The 23,751-nt window shown below is 38.8% G+C and overlaps 1 protein-coding gene across 2 annotated transcripts; it reads right to left on the bottom strand.

The window, feature by feature from the left end:
* Positions 1 to 867: 867 nt before the first annotated feature.
* CCNB1IP1 (cyclin B1 interacting protein 1) lies at positions 868 to 22,059 on the bottom strand. 2 transcript variants are annotated; one of them, XM_072624557.1, is made up of 4 exons: positions 21,962 to 22,059; positions 19,910 to 20,256; positions 6,240 to 6,573; positions 868 to 1,836 (listed from the first exon to the last, which is right to left on the bottom strand). In XM_072624557.1, the coding sequence occupies exons 2-4, from the start codon at positions 20,204 to 20,206 to the stop codon at positions 1,634 to 1,636; spliced, it is 834 nt and encodes a 277-aa protein (XP_072480658.1). In that variant the 5' UTR covers positions 20,207 to 20,256; positions 21,962 to 22,059; the 3' UTR covers positions 868 to 1,633. The 2 variants fall into 2 exon arrangements, with proteins under 2 accessions (XP_072480658.1, XP_072480659.1); XM_072624558.1 differs by lacking the exon at positions 21,962 to 22,059 and adding an exon at positions 21,386 to 21,595.
* Between the last annotated feature and the right edge of the window lie 1,692 nt (positions 22,060 to 23,751).

The following is a 23,751-nucleotide window of genomic DNA, read 5'->3' as shown; positions in this document are numbered from 1 at the left end:
TACTTAAATGTTGATTGATTGATTCATAAAGGCAGGGTTGTTGTCAGGTGGAGGCTTTGGAAAGGCTTTGCAGACCTTAAAACACTATATCAGTGTCAACTATTCTCTTATTTGTATTAATAAAATACCAAGAAAAATTTCACTATTCTTCTGCCTAATCTACCAAAAATGAATTGTAAAATTAGAAAGGCCAGTTAGTTTAATCTACTTATTTTACATATAAGGAAACTGAGGCATAGAGCATCTCAAAGTCACAAAGTTAAATGAGAACGTCTTAATTCCTTAACCAGTGTTTTTTCACCTGTTATAGACCTTCCTGAAGCTCCAAAGTCAGTTTGTCCTTTAAACAAATACCTGTTTAATTTTTACTTATCTATGGAAAGAGTTAAAAATGTTCAGTCTCTGACAAGAGCATACAGGAAACTATTCTTCAAAAGATATTTTAATGTCACGTCTAAAATGAACTGTGAGTTGGTTACAGCTTGCATTTCTACAGTGCAAAGCACTGGATGGATGGGATGGATGGATGGATGGATGATATATATATTTCTGTGTATATGTTGATGTTCACAACAGCCCATAAGGGAGGTGCTATTATACTATATGGTTTATATAAATTTGTGTTATAGAGTTAGGAAAACTTTCTACAGTATGTGTATATATATATGTATATATATATATGCACATACACATATATATGTATGTATCCATATATATGTCCCAAATAAAGCAAAACTGAGACAATAAATAATAAGGTAAAAATAGGGTGCATGTTTCATATTGAAATGGATACCTAAGAACCAATTTAAAGAAATAATAATCCTTATCAATCTGACTAGTTTTAAACTGGAAAACAGACTTGACAAATGCCAATGCAATAAGATGTTTACTTATGTATTCATGAACGAATATACTTCAAATACATGCTGATACAGTGACACAAGAGACATGCAAATGCCAAAATATACCAAAAGAATCTATTCATAGATTCATATGTATTTTCCAAGTTAAAGGTATACGTAAATATGATAAAGATGTACATGTAAAATAAAATAACACACACAAACTAGAACCTCCTCAGTTGACCATATTACATATACATACTTAAAGAAGCCACAATGATCACATATCTAAACACAGAAATAATCCAAAATTTAAGACTTTGTAGATATAGCAACATGTGGCTATACAAGCCAGATAGTAACAATAAGCTAAATGTTGTTCTAAATGCCAATACGTCTCCACATTTGTCTGAACACTACTGATCAAAAATAAGTAACAGTTCACAATCAAACTGAATTTAATAAAACAGTGAATTCATTATTCAAAATAACATAGACAGGCAAAAGAACAGAATCCAAAGCCAACTCCCTTCCTCATAAGTTTCTCACAGCAAACAGCAAACTGCAGAACTAAGAGCACAAGGAAACTGAGAACCTCAGGAATGAGCGACAGCACTTGGCATAAGAACAGCTACACCATCGCCAGGGTCCATTCACTGTTAGAAACCTTCAGAAAGAGTAAGAAGGCAAACTAGATTCTTAGTGACTTCAACATGAAAAACAGGGCACGGTAGGCAGCATAGTTATCATAAATTCCCCTTTCTCACTTTGCCCTCTGGTTCCAAGACAGGCTACATTCTTTTCACTTTAAAGGCTCTGCTACCACCTGGCTGTGATGCTGCTTCGTGGCTGGGAGAAGCAAAACTGAAAAAATTACTGCTAGGTTCAGCTGCTGTGGGAGAGCCCACAAAAAATGGTCTGAACTGGAAGTCTCCATCCCCACTGCCCCAGTTTTGAACTGGTGTCATATCCACAGGAAACTTGGAAGTATTCCCTGGAGAAAAAGAAAAAACAGAACAAAATTTAGATACTTATTTTCTTGCAGATTTATAAGAATATATAGAGAATAGGCATCCTGTAAATATTGTTATCTGAAACTTGAAACTCAGTCCTCTGAGAAGAAAAATATAATCTTCAGAGTGGTAAGAAAAAGTATCTATAATCATCTCCAATGTGCCTGACACACATTTATGTTTATTTATTCAAATTTCTGAATTTATTCTGATTCCATATCAAAAGTTGTCTGGAAAATTAAAGATATGGGTTTGGGGTAGAACTAGAATGTGCTTATGATTATCACAGAATTACAGAGTTAAAGGAAACCTTTACAACTTTCATCTTTTTTCCCCAATATGGTGCCTTGATTATAGGAGGTGTTTAACATATTTTTAAATCAAATAAAACATTTTTTCTTAGACAATTCAGTTTCTTATGGCGCTTAGTAATACTCTGAGCATCAACCCTCAATGTACAATTCTCTGTAGATGACTAAGGAGTCTGAATTGAAATATACTGCTTACAAGACATACTATACAAGTTTTTGTTTTGTTTTAAATATCTGACATAACATTATATTCTACAATATACTCCTTTCAGAAAAAAATAAAGTCACCTCTTTAAGTGACAGAGTGGTGAAAGATATAGTATTATAAGGCATCAAAGTGATATGAGAAAAGAAGGAAGAAAAAAGAAACTCTCAGCAATGGATTCAAATTTTTGGTGAAGCATGAGGCGAGGTGCTCTGCTGAGAGCATGGAAAGAAGGGCTGTTGTGGGAGGTCTGAGAAAGGATAAAAAGGTCTGCAATAGTTTTAGCTTACAAGTTTCAGCCTATACAAATTAAATATTAACTTCTGTACTCTAAATGTGAAATATTTATCCAGCGTCCAATGAGTATACATTCTATTGTCATAGCAATATTGATATTCTCATTATAAGTAAAAACAAAAGACAAAAGAAAATTGAAATTAAATGGAAGGATGGCATACATTTTTGGAGAGAAAAAAAGAAATCAGTAGAATTGACTTTATCATATATATAAAAACGTAATGAGAGACATTTCATACATTTTCATGTAGCATTCACGTAGTCATTTTCTCTTGAAGTCCTCATGACAAACATAAGCAAAAAAGACTACCATGAAGATAATTGTAGCTTATACCCTAACAAGTATTGCAGAGAATGAAGAGAGAAAGAAATTCTACAAAGAATCTGGTAAGTCTTGCAAATGAAATCATGTTAATATTCAGTGACTTCAGTGCAAAGATGAGCATGAGAAAGATGGAGAAAAATACAATGGAAAATATGGCTCGAGTTTCAGAAACAAAAGAGACTAAGTTTGTAAACTGCACAGAAACATCATTCCTAGACAACATACTTTATTCCAGCGTGAAGTTGGGAAGTGCTAGACATGGTAAGTATCTAATATTGTTACCAAAACACAATGACATTTATTATATCTAAAAAAAAAAGATAACTTGTTGCCAACATGAGAATCATTTCTGTACTAGATAGCCATGTACAATTAGACCACTGACTTATTAGAACAAAAATCAAGATTAAAATCAAAAATAAAAATGGGAAGAAAAGATGGCATGCAACTAGAATCCTTTCAGTCTATACAACTTTTCAAAGCTACTGACACTGAAAAATGGGAAATATTACACCAAACTGACTACCACCATATCTTATGGAAGTTTAGCCAATGTAAAGAAATTGCCTCTGAGGAATGGCCAAATGGAACTAGAAACCAACTCACCTAATAAAAATGTGACCTCCTTGCTAAATAGAGAGTAGCAAAAGATAAATCCACCTTAAACTATAAATTCATTTAAACTCTTATGAAGGAGGAAGGTAGAAGATCAGATACAGTCTGACTTCATAAACCAGTGAGAAGAAGTGATAGGAAACTCAGTATGAGAACTGATTAAACCATATTATCCTAAAAGTGATTTAATAATGAAACTAGGAGAAATAACAAACAGGCGCAAAATGGAAAAGATCTGTCAAGATTTCTACAAAAAAACCCTCTTTTCTCCATCAACGTTAGTAAAGCCATCATATTTGTACAGACAATTCTTGTTTTATATAAATTCATATTACATAAATGTGACTTTACATAAAGAATTCTAAATGAACCAACCACCAGTAATAAAGGCTATGTGCAGTGGGTGGGGAAGGGGTAATATATAGCACACATACGTTAACTTTACTAGACAATACTATGCATACTTTACCATTAACTTTACCTTTCATTTCATAATTCTGTTTATTATCACTTGTATGACTTGTATAAAAGTATTATTTTGTATATACCTTTGTTACATAAGCTAAATGAAGTGGGTAGGTAAGGGCAAATCCTAACCCTAACCATAAATCCAACACGGACTCTGACTCCAACTTTAATCCTAATCCTAACCCTCTGGCTCCAACTCTAACCTTAAATTTGCCTCTTTAGCATTAAGTAAAAATTGCTTTACACAGAGGTCTGAGAACATTCCGGTAAAGCAAGAACTGTCTGTACTCTTTAACACCACAATTGCCAATGTATTTTATAAGGGATTAGAAATGGCATTAAAGAAAACAAAAATGGGGAAATGGAGATCAGATAGACCAAACCCAAATATGCCCAGAGGTGGGCCATGCTAGAAGTAATACAATTTTGATGCAATTAAAGCAAGGATTCTCAAGTCATCTGAAAGAGGAGAAGATAACAATTAGGAAAAAAATCATAGATGTAACAGCTTCCCCCCAAAAACGAAATGACAATCCATATTCCATATACTAGAATGGTTCTCAAGTGACATCAGGACACCTGGATGGAAAGCCTTAAGGACATTAGGTAAATCCCATGTGGAAGATCTAAAAGAGGGCACAGACAAGGATGAGTAGGTATGAATTGAGATCTGTACCGCTGGAGGAAATAACCACACTCATAAGAATTCAGATCCACTGAAGTACTATAAAATATTAGGCTAATTGTACATGGACAGGAGAGACTAGTCACTAAGCCCAGTCCTTAAAAATATATACAAAGGAATTTTCTATAAGGAAAAGACTGAAGATCTTTCTTCCATGAGAGTTGTGATGATGTGCAGTAGAAATGCCTTGGAAGAAATTTTGAAAAATAAGAAGACATTCTGTACCTGGTTCCTTTAACCACATAGTACAGAGGAGCCTCGTGATTGGCTACAGCTATAGATCCAGAACTGGGCAGGCATTCAAAAGGCATTGGACAAGTTTTTCTTCTCTTGACGTAACATCTCTTCAGCTGGCTTCTTCCAACTGTCAGTGCTCCAGTGAAAGATAACAACACTAAGAGGTAAGAGGCTTTGGGCCTTCCCCACCTGAGACTGACATATGGTGCCATGAATATGAGCCTTAATTCTTTGCCTCAGTGCTTGATCACTTGTTGGAGGCTATAACCTTGTGAATTCTGAAAGATCAGGAGACCCAGCTACCCAAGATCTAGGAGCCAAAGTCCATACTGAGTTTTTTAGCTATCCCAACACTGATGTCCTGAGGACGAAGGAGTGATCTTTGGAACCCATTCCAGTAGTAGCTGAGATTAACTCCCATCAATCAGTAATGTCACACCTGGATATGAACTTGGTAGGACCAAGGGGAAAGTATGCCCCTCAAGGTATTGAGGGAAATTGTTTATACTTCTGTTCTTGCCACATCTTTAAAGTAAATAGCCCTTTGTAAAAGATATTTGACATTAATTGGTTAAATGGAAATGTGGCCCTAGTCACTGGTGCCTAACAGTATGGGGAACACAACAGTATGGGGAACACCTCCAGAATGGGAGCTTGAATTGAGTATTAGAGAAAAGGCCATTGAACTCTTAGAACCCTAAAGGGGGAAAGGTAGCCAGATTTAATCTGGGAGAGTGAAGCCAGAGAGATATTCTCAATATATATAGTACTTTTCTATGCTTAAGTATGTAATGCAATTGCTTCCACACAGCTAGCTGGAATTATTCAATAAATTGTACTGCCTACCTCAGAGAAGGCTATTTTTAAGTTAAATATGAAAGGTTTCTTAACATTCATGAACCAAATACTACCTTACTACTCAAAAGAAATGTGATCAACTACAGAAATGAACTCTTAAATTAAGCCAGTCTCTCTCTGTCCATACATGTAGGTAGATCTATATATAATATGTGTATATGTATATTATAGCAAAGGTCTATCAGACAGTACCACTTGTCAGACAGTACACTATGAGCAGAATACAAGAAGAGACCTGAGTTCTACTTCTACTTCTATTGGCAAAATTCCTAGAAAGAGGGAAGTACAACTATAGTGTCAATTACATTTGCTGTTTTATTGTCCATCTTCTATAACTGCTGGTTTAAAGGATAAGCACTGCTTATGATACACCCTGACCTCACCTGTAGGGAAGCCAAAAGCAGCTGGCTGAGAGATCATGGACGGCTCCACAACTCCTTCGTGGTTGGCAAAGGCAATGTTTCGTAACCTAAGGCTGTCATAGAGACCCTGAAGCTTCTGATACTGACGATTGCGCTCCATGAGTTTCTCAGATATGTCACTGAACTTTTTCTTGTACTCCTCCAATACTTTCTTCATAGAGGTGACTTCCCCTTTCATAGAAGTCAGCTCCACATCCTTACTCTGGATCTGCTGAGTATATACCTTCTCCATCTGTTTCAGATGACCTTCAGCCTTGCTAAAATTATATTCTTGGTATAGACGCTCTTGATGCACCTATTTAGAATGAGAAAAGGAAAAGTTATTAAAGAATGAAAATGTTACCATCTTTAGTATGTGGTAAAAGTTTGCACAAATGACAGAAATAAATGAATGCACAAAGGAAAGAAAGATATCAAGATAACAATTTTAATGTCAAGAACTAAGTTAAGGCATGGTTATTCTCTCAATAAGTTTAAGCTTGGCCAATGTCATATTCTTCCCTAGTTGTTGCTTTTTTAAAAAGCAGATGATCCTATTTTTCTTTGAAAATTTCTTCATTGACAACTTGTGTTTCAATACACCATACAAACCCCTGGAATAATTCTAGTTGCTTCCAGTTGAATCCCCTTCAGTGTGCAATCCCTGAAAAAAGTTAAATAAAATAACCTAAAAAGATGATAGCAACTGATAGCATCAATGAGTTAGTACCAATATTCTCCAATGTTCTTCAACGGAGTTATGCTGCCATTCAAAGTTATTTTTATTTACTTATAGGAATTGTGTGTATTGCTCTTTTGGTTCTGCTTTTTTCATTCTGTATCACTTTATACCAATCTTCTTATACTTCTATAAACTCTTTATATTCATCATCTCTTACGGTACAGTATTAATCTATTAAGTTCAAATGCCTCAATTTATTCAGACAGTTTTCAATTCCTAACTAGATATACAATTAATTTCTAATATTTTAGTAGAGAAAGTTGAGTTATTAGGAATACTTCATACAGATAAGTCTTTCCTTGTCAATAACCTCCTAGGGGCATAAATTCAATAATAGGACTATGGAGTTAAAGGTCATGGACAATTTTCTGACTTTTCTTGCATGATTTCATAATCTTTTTGGAAACAAGTCAATTCACAGTTCCATCAGCAATGAAATAGTGCAATTATTTTTGTAGCTCCAGTAACAATAAGTTTCGCTATCTTTTCCAATCTAATTTATGGAATAATACTTCAGAACTATTTCCATTTGTGCTTCTCTCATTAATAACAATCCTGACCATTTTAAATAAGGCTATTTTTATTTGGTTCCCTTCTTTGTTCCTTCTTCATTAATCGCTTATTAATTGGGAAATGATATTTAATCTTATATGTGGCAATGCTATGTGTCAGGCTTTTATCAGAGATATTTATATAAAGATCTTTTCCCGTCCTAATCTTTTCTCATCACTAGTGAATTCATTTATTTGTATAAAAGCTTTTTATTTTTATAGAAAAATAGTTTATTTAGTCTTTTGTATAATTTTCTGTTTCAGCTGGCTACAGTCATCCCCAAGCCACAATTATGAGAGGTATAACCTTCCATTCTCTTCTCACTATTTGAGTGACTTTTTATATTTAGTTCATTTATTCATTTAGAATTTATTAAAGGGTGTAAGATATATGAATATGATTTTGGCAAAAGATTATACCTTCTTTTTTGTGAACCAAACTATACTGATGAATTGTTTGGCCATGACAACACATGAAATAAGAAAAAACAAAATAGCCCCAAATCCTATGTGGCCACTCACCTTCTGCAGTGATGATGGCAGAAAAGAAGGTCAACATTGCTAAGAATAACAGATTTTTTTTACCGTCTAAAATATTATCTTCACTATTAGCACCCTAAGTATGAGATCTTTGTGCAGAAAAAAAATGAATGAGCTGAATACTAAAAGAAGTGAATCAAATCAACAACGGCATTTTTACTATAAATGAAATCAGAAAATGAAAGTAAGTTGTAGCTAAATGGAAAGATAAGTTCAACAAGTTCTCCTTGGAGTGGTCAGTGAAGGAGCTGAGAGAGTTTATGTTAGGTGTCCAAAGGCAAGAAGAAACATTTCACAGGATACTTGGTCATTTTGTCTTGCAGTATCCCTGATGAGCATAAGCAAAAAGACCATCAGGAAGGTAACAGCAGTTTATGCACCAAAATCTACTGCACAGAACATAAAGAGAGATAAATTCTAAGGACTTAGTAAGACCTTTCAAACTAAATGAACATGTTCTTTAATACACAGTAACCTTAATGCAAAAGTGGGGCATGGAGAAGATGGAGAAAAGATGGTTTAAAACATGGTTCAAAAATAAACACAAAGGCTCAAAGGTGCAAATATTACATGTTGTGCCTTGAGCCTACATATTGATGAATATTTTCTTCAAGAATAAAATTATTAACTTCTGGACATGATAAAATACCTAAAAAATTCCCACAAACAATGAAAGTGACTATATTCTAACAGGAAATGACTACTATTTTCCAAATCAGCTGCCTAAGTATATAATCAGACCACTGACATGTTAGAACAAACATCAAAATCAGTGACAAATTAGAAGAATAAAAACAAGATAATATGGCAATTCTCTCATGTTATGTTTTAAAAAGTTGTTGAAGTTGAAAAGTGGGAAATATATAAAGAAACATATCTAAATAGACTAACATAATTTCCTAAAGCAATTCATTGGCTCATGGATTCAAAGATCACTGGAAGAGGCCTCAGAGGACAACTAGACCAACACCATCATTTTAAAGATGAAGAACTTGATTTCCTAAAGGATAACACCTAGTTTAGAATACAAACTTGTTTGTAAAATCTTCTAGAAAAAAAAAAAACCTCAAGGAGGAGGACAGGGAAAAATTATGAGCAATACTATCTTAAAAAACAATAAGGGGGGCGGAGCCAAGATGGCGGAGTGAAAGCAACGACTCACCTAAGCTCCTGGAAAAACTCCTCTGGATATCTCTGGGGGGAGAGTCTGACCAGACTTTGGAGGTGTAGAATCCAGTGGGAGACGGACTTTGACGGATTCGGAGCCCAGGCTGGACTGGAGGGTCCACGGGAGGGATCTGTTCCGCGGGGGTAAGACCCCGGCGCACAGCGCAGCGCGGTCGGCGCGGCAGGGCGGAGGGGACCCGAGGGGCCCGAGAGTGGCGGGCAAGACCAGCGGAGCAGGAGATAAGCCAGGCCGAGCCAATGATATCAGCGCAACAGCCCTTGAAATCTTCAGCCTAAAGACGGGACTTCAGTGGGTCACTGCTTGAACATCCGGGAGCTGGGATGCCGGAGTGATCAGTGAGTGCTCTCCCCTCCCCCCCAATGACCATGAGGGAACCATAAAATTCTTCCCCAGATTGATCCTGGATCAGTGGGAGCAGCAGAAGGGGGCGGGTGGTCTCATAACAACAGAGGCTGGAGAGGTGGCAAAGGGGGACTCTTCCTACCGTGGTGGAGGCTGTCTGGAGGGACGGACGACCCAGGGCAGAGAGAATTCGCACTGAGACCCAGGCAAGCCTCAGCCCGGGAGACGAGCCCCAGGAGGGGCGGGAACACGCATTAGCCTCTAGGCGTGCCCCAGCCCTCCAGGGGAAAAGGGAAGACAATAGGGAAGCTGGGATCACCATCCCCGGACCTTGCCTTTGCCTCAGGCCAGCTGAGGAGATATCCTGAGACCAGACCACCCCTCCCACACACCTATCAAGCTAACCCCAGGGTTGATCTGGGAAACAACAACAACAACAACAACAACAAAAAGCCTGCTTTTAGCCTAGACAAACATCAACTCAACTTAAAAGATCTGTATCTTCTAACTGAAAGAACCAAAAGCTACAACACTCAGCCAACATCATGAATCGGAAAAAGCAGACAAAAAGTGAAAAAACCATAGAATCTTTCTATGGGGATAAGGACCAAAACACAAACACCAAAGAGGTCAGAGCTGAGACTGTACTTCCATCTGAAACCTCAGAGGGGACTATGAATTTCTCGCAAGCACAACTAGATTAACTGGAACGTCTGAAGAAGGATATAAAAGAAAAACTGGCCAATGATTTTAAAACCATAAAAAAAGAATTCACTGATGAGAACATCACTCTGAAAAAGAAAATTGAAGAAATAGAAAAGGAAGTTCAAAAATTAACTGGAGAGAATAATTCCCTAAAAGGAAGAGTTAATCAAACGGAAAAGGAAACTCAAAACCTAATAGGGAAAATTGATCAGATGGAAAAGGAAACCCAAAACCAAACTGGGAAAATTGGTCGAATGGAAAAAGAAGTACAAAAATTAAATGGAGAAAATAGCTCCTTAAAGGGAAAAATTGGTCAGATGGAAAAGGAGATGCGAAAGCTAACTGAAGAAAACAATACGATCAAGATTAGAATTGGGCAAGTAGAAACTAATGACTCAATGAGGCAACAAGAATCAGTCAAACAAAATCTAAAGAATGAAAAGATATAAGAAAATGTAAAATATTTAATTGGAAAAACAACTGACCTGGAAAATAGATCCAGGAGAGAAAATCTAAGAATTATTGGCCTGCCAGAAACCCATGATGAAGAAAAGAGTCTGGACAATATCTTCCAGGAAATCATCAAGGAAAACTGCCCAGAAGTACTAGACTCAGAGGGCAAAATAGTCATCGAAAGAATCCACCGTTCCCCACCGGAAAGGGATCCCAAACTCAAAGCCCCAAGAAATATAGTTGCCAAATTCCAGAGCTATCAAGTGAAGGAGAAAATACTACAAGCAGCCAGAAAGAAACAATTTAAATATCAAGGTCACACAGTCAGGATCACACAGGACCTTGCAGCTTCTACATTAAAAGATCGAAAGAATTGGAACCCAATATTCCGTAAGGCAAAGGAGTTGGGACTCCAACCAAGGATCAACTACCCAGCAAAGTTCAGCATAACATTTCAGGCAAGGAGAAAGTCATTCAACGAAATAAGGGATTTCCAGAGCTTCCTGACCAAAACACCAGAACTCAATAGACAATTTGATCTTCAAATGCAGGTCTCCAGAGAATCATAAAAAGGTAAACAGAGGGGAAAAAACAAAAACAAAAACTTGCAACTCAAGTAGGGCAATCTGTTTACCTCCCTATAAGGGAAGATGATACCTGTTAATCTTGAGAACTGTGCAGCTATTATGATAAAAGGGATATATGTAGAGGGAACGGGCATAAAGTAAATGATGTCATGTCAAAAATATGATTTAAGTATGAGAAGGGAATGTAATAGGAGGTGTGGAAAGGGGGAAGCAGAAAATGGCAAATTATATCACAGGAAGAAGTACAAAACTATAGTAGAGGGAAGGAGGGGAGGGAGATGAGCATTGTTTGAGAGGTACTCTCATCTGATTTGTTCAAAGGAGGGAACAATAATCTTAAGTAGATAATCCTAACTAGCTCTATAGGTAGTAGGAGGGGAAGGGGGAAGAAAGGGGAGGGTGGCTAAAAGGGAGGAAAGAAGCAATAAGAGTAAAGGGGACTAAAAGGGAGGGGGGCTAAAAGAAGGAGGGGAAGGCTGCAGGAGGAGGGGGAGAAAAGTGAATACTATTGAGGAGGGGAAGGGAGACGGGAGAGTTAAAAGCACAAATGGTGGGAAAGAGGGTGGAGGGAAATACACAGATTGTAATCATAACTGTGAATGTGAATGGGATGAACTCTCCCATAAAACGGAGACGGATAGCAGAATGGATTAAAAGCCATAATCCAACAATATGCTGCTTACAAGAAACACATTTGAAACGGGGGGATACACATAGGATAAAGGTCAAAGGATGGAGCAGAATATATTGTGCCTCAGCTCATGTAAGAAAGGCAGGAGTAGCAATCCTAATCTCAGACAAAGCAAAAGCAGAAATAGATCTAATCAAAAGGGATAAGGATGGAAACTATATCCTACTAAAAGGCACCATAGACAATGAAGCAATATCATTACTAAACATGTATGCTCCAAGTGGTATAGCATCCAGATTCTTAGAGGAGAGGTTGGGGGAGTTGAAGGAAGAAATTGATAGCAAAACTATACTAGTGGGGGACCTCAACCTCCCCCTCTCTGAACTCGATAAATCCAACCTCAAAATAAACAAGAAAGAGATTAAGGAGGTAAATAAAACTCTGGATAAGGTAGATATGATAGATCTTTGGAGAAAATTAAATGGGAATAGAAAGGAATATACCTTTTTCTCAGCGGTACATGGAACATTTACAAAAATTGACCATGTACTAGGACATAAAAATCTCACAATCCAGTGCAGAAAGGTAGAGATAATCAATGCATCCTTTTCAGATCATAATGCATTAAAAATTACATGTAATAAAAGGCCATGGAAAGAGAAACCAAAAATCAATTGGAAACTAAATAATCTAATTCTAAAGAAGGATTGGGTTAAAGAAGAAATCATAGAAACAATCAACAACTTCATTCAAGAGAATGACAATAGTGAGACAACATACCAAAACTTATGGGACACTGCAAAAGCAGTTATTAGGGGAAGTTTTATATCTCTGAATGCTTACATAAATAAAATAGAGAAAGAGGAGATCAATGACTTAGGCTTGCAGTTGAAAAAGCTAGAAAAAGAACAAATTGAAAATCCCCAGGTAAATACCAAATTAGAAATACTGAAAACCAAAGGAGAGATTAATAAAATTGCAATAAAGAAAACTATTGAATTAATAAATAAAACCAATAGTTGGTTTTATGAAAAAACTAATAAAATTGATAAACCTTTGGTTAATCTGATCAAAAAAAAGAAAGAAGAAAACCAAATTACTAACATTAAAAATGAAAGGGGTGAACTCACCTCCAATGAGGAGGAAATTAAAACAATAATTAGAAACTACTTTGCCCAACTTTATGCCCACAAATTCGACAATCTAAACGAGATGGATGAATATTTTAAAAAATACAAATTGCCCAGATTAACAGAAGAGGAAGTTGAATACTTAAACAACCCCATCTCAGAAAAAGAAATTGAACAAGCCATCAATGAACTCCCTAGGAAAAAATCTCCAGGGCCAGATGGATTCACAAGTGAATTCTATCAAACATTTAAAGAACAGTTAATTCCAATACTACATACACTATTCTTGAAAATTGGGGAAGAAGGAGTCCTCCCAAATTCTTTCTATGATACAAATATGGTTTTGATACCCAAACCAGGAAGAGACAAAACAGAGAAAGAAAATTATAGACCAATTTCCCTAATGAATATAGATGCAAAAATTTTAAATAAGATTTTAGCAAAACGAATACAGCATCTTATCACGAGATTAATACATTATGATCAGGTAGAATTCATACCAGGACTACAGGGCTGGTTCAATATTAGGAAAACTATTAGCATTATCGATCACATCAACAACAAAGCTAACAAAAACCACATGATTATCTCAATAGATGCAGAAAAAGCTTTTGACAAAATACAACATCCATTCCTACTAAAAACATTGGAGAACGTAGGAATAAAGGGAACTTTCCATAAAATAATAAGCAGTATCTATCTAAAACCTTCAGCAAGCATTATATGCAATGGGGATAAGCTAGATGCATTCCCAATAAGATCAGGGGTGAAACAAGGTTGTCCATTATCACCACTATTATTCAATATGGTACTAGAAATGTTAGCTGTAGCAATTAGACAAGATAAAGATATTCAAGGAATTAGAATAGCCAAAGAAGAAACTAAGTTATCACTCTTTGCAGATGATATGATGATTTACCTAGAGAATCCCAGAGATTCAAGTAAAAAATTACTTGAATTAATAAACAACTTTGGCAAAGTTGCAGGGTACAAAATAAACCCACACAAATCTTCTGCATTCCTATATATTAGCAACAAAGTCCAACAGCAAGAGATAGAAAGAGAAATCCCATTTAAAGTTAGGGTAGACAGTATAAAATACTTAGGAGTCTACCTGCCAAAACAAACCCAGGGACTATATGAACACAATTACAAGACACTTTTTGCACAAATAAAGTCAGATTTAAGTAAGTGGAAAAACATTAGTTGCTCATGGGTAGGCCGTGCTAATATAATAAAAATGACAATTCTACCCAAATTAATATACTTATTTAGTGCCATACAAATTAAACTATCAGACAATTACTTTCTAGAGCTGGATAAAATAATATCAAAATTCATTTGGAAAAACAAAAGGTCCAGAATATCAAAGGGACTAATGAAAAGAAATGCTTGGGAAGGTGGCCTAGCGCTACCAGACCTCAAACTGTACTATAAAGCAGCAATTATCAAAACCACTTGGTATTGGCTAAGAAACAGAGAGGTAGACAAGTGGAATAGACTTGGCACTCAAGATGCAGTAGGCAAGGAATATAGCAACCTTCTGTTTGATAAACCCAAGGACCCCAGCTTCTGGGATAAGAACTCATTGTTTGACAAAAATTGCTGGGAAAACTGGATAACAGTGTGGCGGAAATTAGGCATAGACCCATACCTGACACCGTACACAAGAATAAAGTCCAAATGGGTACATGATTTAGGTATAAAGATTGATACCATGAATAAACTGGAGAAGCAAGGAATAGTGTATTTATCAGATCTATGGAGAAGGGAAGAATTCTTTACTAAACGAGAGATAGAATGCATTATGAAATGCAAAATGGATAACTTTGAGTACATTAAACTGAGAAGTTTTTGCACAACCAAACCCAATGCAACCAAAATCCGGAGGGATGTAGTAAATTGGGAAAAAATTTTTACAGCTAAGCTCGGGGATAAAGGCCTCATTTCTAGAATATATAGAGAACTGACCCAAATGTATAATCATACAAGTCATTCCCCAATTGATAAATGGTCAAAGTATATGAACAGGCAATTTTCAGAGGAAGAAATTAAAGCTATCTATAATCATATGAAAAAATGCTCTAAATCACTATTGGTTAGAGAGATGCAAATCAAAACAACTCTGAGGTACCACATCACACCTATAAGATTGGCAAACATGACAGAACAAGAAAATGATAAATGCTGGAGAGGATGTGGGAGAGTTGGAACACTAATTCATTGTTGGTGGAGCTGTGAGCGCATCCAACCATTCTGGAGAGCAATTTGGAACTATGCCCAAAGGGCTACAAAAATGTGCATACCCTTTGACCCAGCAATATCGCTACTAGGACTATATCCCCAAGAGATCATAAAAATGGGAAAGGGTCCCACATGTACAAAAATATTTATAGCAGCACTCTATGTAGTTGCCAAAAACTGGAAGTCAAGGGGATGTCCATCAATTGGGGAATGGCTGAATAAATTATGGTATATGAATGTAATGGAGTACTATTGTGCCATAAGAAATGATGAACAAGAAGACTTCAGAGAGGCCTGGAAGGACTTATATGACCTGATGCTGAGTGAAAGGAGCAGAACCAGGAGAACTTTATGCACAGCAACAACCACAGTGTGTGAGAGTTTTTTCTGGTAGACTTAGATTTTTGTAATAACACAAGAACTTCTGAAAAAAAAAAAAATCCCAATGGTAGACCTCAAGGCAAAATGCCTTCCACACTCAGAGAGAGAAATATGGAAGTCACTCACATAATGTAGCAGATCATGTTTGTGTATGTGTATCTGTTTGTGTATCATGTTCTGATTTGTTATACGGATTCTTTCATTTATCTTAATCTGACTACATAGCATGACTATAGTGAAAATATACTCAATAGGAAAGTATATGTAGAATCTATACAAAATTGTATGCAGTCGTGGGGAGGGAGGGAGGTAGTGGGGGGTGGGTGGGGAGGGATAAAATCACAATTGTATGGCAGTGATTGTTAAACATTAAAAAAATAAAAAAAAATAAAAAAATAAAAAAAAAAAAACAATAAGAAGCAATGGTGGGAAAAATTAGTTTATAGACCCTTAGAATAAGAACCATTAAGTCAAATTATCTCCTAAAACAATAAAGGATCAAATTAGGAGGAGGAACACAAATAAATCTAAAAGATATGTTAAGATTTCCACAACAAATTATTTTCTCCATAAATGACAGTTGGACCTTAGCATTTTGGACTCCAACATTTCAATCCTCAAAGTACTTTATGAAGAAACAGAAATGGCCCTAAAGAAAACCAAGATTAGAAAAGGAAATGGACCCAAGCTTATACAAATGAGGTCTGAGCTAGAAGCAATAGAATTTTCAGGATGTTCAAATATGGATTCTCAAGATATCTGACAAAGAGGAAGATACTAAATGATTAGAAAAATACATGAATCTCATAACTAAAAAAGGGCAATCCAGAAAACATCCAGAGCTACCATAGCAAAGACCATTCTCATTTCTCATCATCAAATATTTAAAGTTTTTAAATCTCATTCAAGAATCATATTTTCCCATGATAAAGTATACTCAGCTTTACAAGAAAGTCAAGTTCTCTTCCTTTTAAGCATATTTCATGCTATCCTTTTCCTTCGTTCCTTGTCCTTACTGGATAGTTACATAACTCTGTGTGTGTGTGTGTGTGTGCGTGTGCGTGTGTACATGTGCATACATGAAGGTGTTGCTTCCTCATAGCTACTTTTAAGACTCTCTCCTTAAATATTAAGCTCCACAACTTGATAACTACTTTCCTGGGTGAGGTGAATTTTAATTTCAAAAGGATGTCAACAGAAAAGAACCCTATGAATTTATACTTGGTCCTCTGTTTCCATAATTTTCAGTAAATGGTAATAATTTATTGGAACATGGTATTAAAATGAGAGGCAGTGTGTTGTAGTCCATGGAGAGCAAGCCTCTGTTCTGTGAAGTTTGGATTCAGTCAAAAGGTCTCACTTGAGGACCTAGAAGGCCACATGTGACCTCAAGGCCATAGGCTCCCTACCCCTGCATCTAAGCCAAAAGGATCTTGTTCTAGGCCCCAATAAGGACACATACAGTAACTTCTCGTTGTTCATGGCAACACCATAAAAAGGTGCCAATCTTCACTGAGAAAACAAGTTTCCTCAACTAAGATTTCCCTTTAACAAATGAAATTACACATTCATTCCTTATGGTATTCAAACTATATTATTCTGGGAAACCAATAATTCCAAGATTGTCTCACCAAGCTTTCATCTATCTCCATTTCTGTGTGGGTTTTTTGGGGAGGGAAGGGGAAAAGGGGAGTGACCTGTCCAAGGTCACATATTTAGTAAGTATCTGAGGCCAAATTTGAATTCAGTCCCATGCTCTATATACTGAGCCACCTAGCTACCCCCCTACCCTTTTTTTAAAGAAATCTTTTCTCCCATCCTTGCACTCTTTGATTTTGTTTTCATGTTTGTTCTACCTCCACATTTTTTCGTTTGGGTTTGCCAGCCTCAAGTCTCTCTCCACTCCAGTCCATTCTCCATTCAGCCATGAAAATGATTGCCCTAAAATGCAAGTGTGATCATGTCATCCCCCTACTTGATGAACTCCAATGGCTTCCTATGTCCTCCATGAGCAAATACAAAATGTTCTGCTGGGCTTTAAAAGCCCTTCACAACCTAGCCGTCTCCTACCTTTCCAGTCTTCTTACACCTTATTCCACAACATGTAATCTTCTATCCAGTGGTACTGGCCTCCTGACTTCCACAAATAAGCTACTCCATCTCTTAGCTCCAAGCATTCTCTCCGACTATCCTCTTTGCCAGAAACACTCTTCCTCCCCTGATCTAACTACGGACTTCCTGGGCTTCCTTTCAATCTCAACTAAAATCACACCTTCTACAGGAAGCCTTCCCTAATTGCTCTTAATTCCAACGCTTTCCTTCTGTTAATTACTTCCTGTTTATCCGGTGTACAGCTAGCTTTGTATGTATCTGCTTGCATGTTGTCTCCCCCATTAGATTCTAAGCTTTTTGACAGCAGGGACAATTTTTTGCCTCTTTCTGCATTCCCTGGTGCTACCATGTGCTGGGCACAGTACCCAGAACATAGTAGGCACTGAATAAATGTTTACTGGATTGAATCAAAAAGTCCACTGCCTTATTGGCATTTTCCACTGTCTTTTCTACTTTTTCATTTACTATGTTCACTGTCCCCAACTCTTTGGTCAGTGATCCTGTTTCCTGTCTTATACAGAGATACCAGCTCTTCCTTTCTATCTTACTGTGATTCTAAACTGCTCTGAAGTTTCCTTTACTCTGTCCATTATCCGTTCTAAAGATGAAATTGTTGCTCTATCCTTGAAATTTCTCCTTGCCTTCTTTTACTACAAAGCATTTACTCATTTTTTGCTTATTTCTTTTTGTCGTTAATTTTCCCCCTACATTCTCTCTATAAGGGTTTCTTTCCTTTCCTCTGTTTTAACTGTTGTTATTCCTTTACTGTATTTGGTAGTAGCTTTGTTTCTGCTTTGATCTGGTGTAGAAGAGTTGGGCTTAGAGACTACCCACTCTACAGTTTTGGCAGAAACTAAGCTTTCCTTTTCTGTTCCAAGTTCATAGAAACTGGGTTTGTCTTTGGATAACTTAAATATTTCAGCCCAACTCAAAGGCATTCTCTGTTTTCTGTTGCTGTGGATGATATTCAGTCATATCTGATTCTTTGAGGCCCCACATGTGATTTTCTTGGCAAAAGATAATGGAGTGGTTTGCCTTCCTTCTCCAGTTCATTTGACAGATGAGGAAAATGAGCTAAACAGGGTTAAATGACTTTTCCAGGGTCACACAGTATCTAAGGCCAGATTTGAACTCACAAAGATGAGTCTTCCCTACTCTAGGCCCAGTAACTCTATCCACTGTGCAACCTAGCTGCCCTGCTCTTGTCAATATTCCATTTATTTATGCTGCTTAATTTTTACATATACAATAAACTGTTATTATCAATTTTTCACCAATGTCCAGTGCTACATATACACAATCAGATAGGCCACCTTCACAGTTAAGGTTGTGCCCCAGAGCGAAAAACTTCTGCATCTAAGGTAGGAACTACTTGACATAAGTAGTAATACATGGTCATGTTACTGTCTTTTTCTGTGCCGTAGCATCCTTTTGTAAAAATGTAGTTATAGTGTTAACTCATAGGATTTATCGTGATTTCTGGTCACCATTCTTTGATCAAGGTTAACTTAATCTGCTTTCATTTCAAAGTTCAACAATATAGAATTACAGATCCAGGGAGCTTTATTATAATTGCTAAATAATGTAATCAGGCCACTTTTTCTTACTGATCCTCTTTTGTCCCTGAAGAATCTTTGTTCCACCATCATTCTAATTTTTCAAATCCCAGAGAAATCCCAGACTCCTTTATATCTCATATTTATCATGACAGATTTGCCAGATTTCATTCACCCTAAGAGAATAAATAGTACATTATTCCTTTTCAACTACGCTATACCAGCATAAGAGAGGGATGTTACTTCAAATTGTTACGGAATGTGCAAACACCATCATAAAAGCAACTTCTGGATAGTTTTAATCCAAATACATATATAGTACATAACATGTTCAAAAATATACAGTAGCATTTCAAAATAAAGAATCAGAGTCCTCAAAAAGTTTATGATTTAACAGAGAAGAAACACACATACATTAGCAAAGAGGAAAGAGTCCACAGACAGCTCAGGACATAATCTCTACAAAGGTGGAGAACGGCCACAACTTACCTGGTAGGTCCAGAAGGCAAGGGCTCGGGAGCTGATGTCCAGAACAACTTCTGGTCTCAACCCTGCCAGCACCATGGCCTTGTATTCCTCGGTGGGGCTGAGCTCGGTGCGAACAATGTCGAGCTTACCAGAAAGGGTACTGTTGCAGGCCGGGCAGACGGCTGGAGACCGGCTGAACTCCCCACTGCCATGCTGGTCACAGAAGATGTGTGAGCACGCGGTTACCCACGCGTAGCCAGAGAGCCTGACCCGACACTTGCGATAATTACAGAGCAACATGTCTTCACATATAGACATGTTTCGGTAGGAATGGCTCTCTCTCGGGCTCCAAAACGCCCAAGGGAGTTCTAAGGAGGAATCAAATGAGATGTGCAGTTAGAGCCGGGAAGATGGAAGGATGAAGAGACCAACAGGCCCACTGGCACTTTGGGGGCAGTCAGCATTCACTGACTTTCCTCTGCCCTCAGCAACGTCTTACAATGGGAAGCCCGTTACACTGAAATGCGAGAGCCTGGGCTCTGCCACTGGTCACCCATGCCTTTCTTCATGTCTCTTCCACAGTCCGGGCCTGTCTTCATCTAGAAAACACAGACTAGATCTGAGCTCCCTTCTTTCTACTCCTCTGTGACGGTATCACAGAAAAGCAGATTTGGAGCTTCCTTCAAAGGACCCTAGGGACCATCTAATTTTCATTTATCCCCATTTTTTAAATGAGGAAACTGAGACCCAGACAGGTTAAGTAACAACTGGCAGAACTGGGATTCCCGCCCAGGTGCTCTGACATCAAACCCAGCACGTTCTCTTCTTATTTATTTGTTTTTTGGGTGACCGGGTGACCCAGTTGGGCCTGGGGTTCGAATCCTGCCTCAGACGCTCTTGGCCTGAGGCGGGTCGCATCCTCTGCCTCACTTTCCCCAGACAATAACAGCCCCGACGTCACGGGGTTGCTGCGGGGATCCAAGAACTATCTTGCACAGTGCCTGGCACCCAGCTGGCACAAAACAAGGGCCTGTTCCCTTCCTTTCCCCCCACGGACACGCACAAACTGCGGCCGGGACCGCACCGACGGTCAGCAGCTGAACAGGGAGCACGGTCGCGGCCGTCCGACTGGGATGGCCACGGCTCTTACCGCCGGGTTCTTCCCGGCTAGGCCCAGCCCCCCAACCCCCACCCCCATCACTAGCCGAAGGCCGGGTTGGGTTTTTTTAATAATTGACACATTTTGCCCCAAAATCACGCTCGGTTTTAAGCCGCAGACCACAAGCGTGTCCTCCCACGCAAGGCCCGGGAGCTACGAGGCTCCGTCCTGGACTGGGTCACTGAGCGGGAGGCTCAGCCTTTAACTCATAGACAGGAGAGTGGAAGGCCCGGAGGGTTCGGTCACATCCCCCCGTCCACACTGGGGAGGGGGAGGGGAGGCGGCTGCAGGACCGGCTCGGGGCCTTCCACTTCCAAGTCTAAGGTCCTGGGACGGACCTCAGCAGGGGGTTGCGTTGGAAGGCCTCAGAGGTTCCTTCCGGCTCTAGAACTAGAATCCTGTTCGGCTTTTATGAAAAGCCTGGATGGGGTCAGGCCCAGATAGGTGGGGGGGTGGGGGGGAACGGAGGTAAAAAGTTCGCTAAGATCCTGGGAGGGAGAGGAAGGGGAGGGGGCGGAGAGAAGGGGGAGGGGGAGAGAGGGGGAGGGGGAAAAAGGGAGGGGTGGGGGGAGGGGGAGGAGAGTGGGGGGGAGGAGAGAGGGGGAGGGGGAGAAAGGGAGGGGTGGGGGAGGGGGAGGAGAGTGGGGGGGGAGGGGGGAGGGGGAAGGGGGAGGGGGAGGAGAGAGGGGGAGGGGAGGGGGAGGAGAGAGGAGAAGGAGGACAGAAGGAGACTGGGGGAGGGGGGAACTTCTCCGAGACTTTACACCTGGAGGAGGAGCAATTTCCCCCACGCGCGGGATGCTGAGGCCCAGGGAGGGGGCGGGATTTGGTTAAGGGTGGGAGAATTTTGAACTTGGATTCCAACACTTTAAGGCAACTTCGAAGCACGAAAAAGAAAAAAATTAAGATTTTACTTGAGCCCGCCAGGAAGAGAAAGCGCGGGAAAACACCTCAGCCTAGAAAGCGCCCTCAGTCGCAACGCGTGTCTCCTCCTCTCCCCCTCCCCCTCCAGTCAAGCTACGCATGCGCCCCGTCCTCCACGAGCCCAGATCGAGCGTTCTGCACTGCGCGTGCGCCATGTCCCCCGCGGGCTATGAGCTCACTTCCGCCAAGATATACCCAGAGGATGTCATACGCCCAGTGAAACTGACGTATTTTGAACGGGCAGAACTCATTCTGTGACAGCCAGAATGGCCTTATTTCCACGCTTATCACTTTTCTGTAATCCTCTCTCGTGTTTTGCCGAAATACTAATCCAGCTCTCAAGATTCAGCCCAAATCTCACCTGTATCTGTGGCGTTATTTGCATCACATATATAGATAGATATAGACATAGACAGATAGATATAACCTTGAATTTTTGCTTTGCACAGCCTACTACATTCTCCCAACAGATTGTGGTGTACCTGTCTGCGTCCATGACAGATGCCAGTGACAAGTTTATATGGACTATCTATAGGGCTCATTGCCAAGGGAAGCAACTTGTTTACAGAGCAAGTCAGCCCAACAGAATCTGGGAACAGGGAAGGGCACTTAGAGTCTGTTACCTAGTCTAATTCTCTAATTTTGTAGTTGAGGAAGAGTATGGAGGTGACTTGTGGTAATCACATAGCCAGGCAGTGGCTCCACCAAAACCGAAATTCCAGTAACTAAACTAGCAAAATGGAATAATTGTCTTTTTTTTTTATTGAGCATAGCTGCTCACTAAGGGCAATAGTGGATAGAGTGCTGTGCCTGCTTCAAATCTGGCCTCAGACACTTACTGGCTGTGTGACCCTGGCCAAGTCACTTCACCCTGTTTGCAGGAGTGCCTCATCTGTGAAATGAGCTGGAGAAAAAAAAATGGCAAACCATTACTGCATCTTTGCCAAGAAAACTTACAGTCCCACAGGACTGAACAACGTCCACATACCAAGGGCTGTGCTAAGTACTGGATACAAAACCAGCTAAAAATAGCCTCTTTTCTCAATAAGCTGAGTCTCAGGGACAGAAAACATGCAAATAATGCAGTACAAAAGGAAATATGCAGAATAAATCAGAGGTAACCAAAGATGGAAGGGACTACCATTAAGGGGGAAGCAGAAATGCCTTCTTATAATTCTAGCTGGGGATGGAAGGTGCAATGTCATTGCTGATGAGTTGTGTTTTAAGTTAACGGATAATTTAAAAAAATTTTTAATCGGTAGTATCATTTGTAAAATCTAAAATTGGTGGGAATTCAAAAGCAGGAGCCTCCCATAAATATGTAAGCTGGTTGAACAACATACATAATGGGTTTTAAAGATTAAGATGAAGATTTCCAAAATATTTGAGTGGATTTGCACAACCAGGTGGTGATAATTAAGGCTTTAAAAATACAGCAGATGTCTCATGCGCCAGTGAATGCAACCAGAGGCTGATTGTTAAGTTTGTTACAAGTTTGAGAGGCCTTGGGATAAACATTTGACAGTAGAGCCTATAGGGTATTTATATGAAAGATCTTGAAATAAACGTTACATTTATAATTTTTTTTCTTAGAGCTCTATCAACTACTGTTCCCTAATTTCAGTTTAACTAAATCATTATCTACTGTGTGCAAGAGACTATATCAGGCCCTTGAAGATACAAAGACAGTAACTGCCCTGAAGTTTATATTCTATTTAAAGCATTGAATTTACAAGATAAGTAAATGAGATAATTTAATGAGGAAGAGAGCAAGCACCTA

The sequence above is a fragment of the Notamacropus eugenii genome, chromosome 7, assembly GCF_028372415.1.
Source record: "Notamacropus eugenii isolate mMacEug1 chromosome 7, mMacEug1.pri_v2, whole genome shotgun sequence".
Lineage (NCBI taxonomy): Eukaryota > Metazoa > Chordata > Mammalia > Diprotodontia > Macropodidae > Notamacropus > Notamacropus eugenii.
This window is presented reverse-complemented; position numbering and strand designations above follow the sequence as displayed.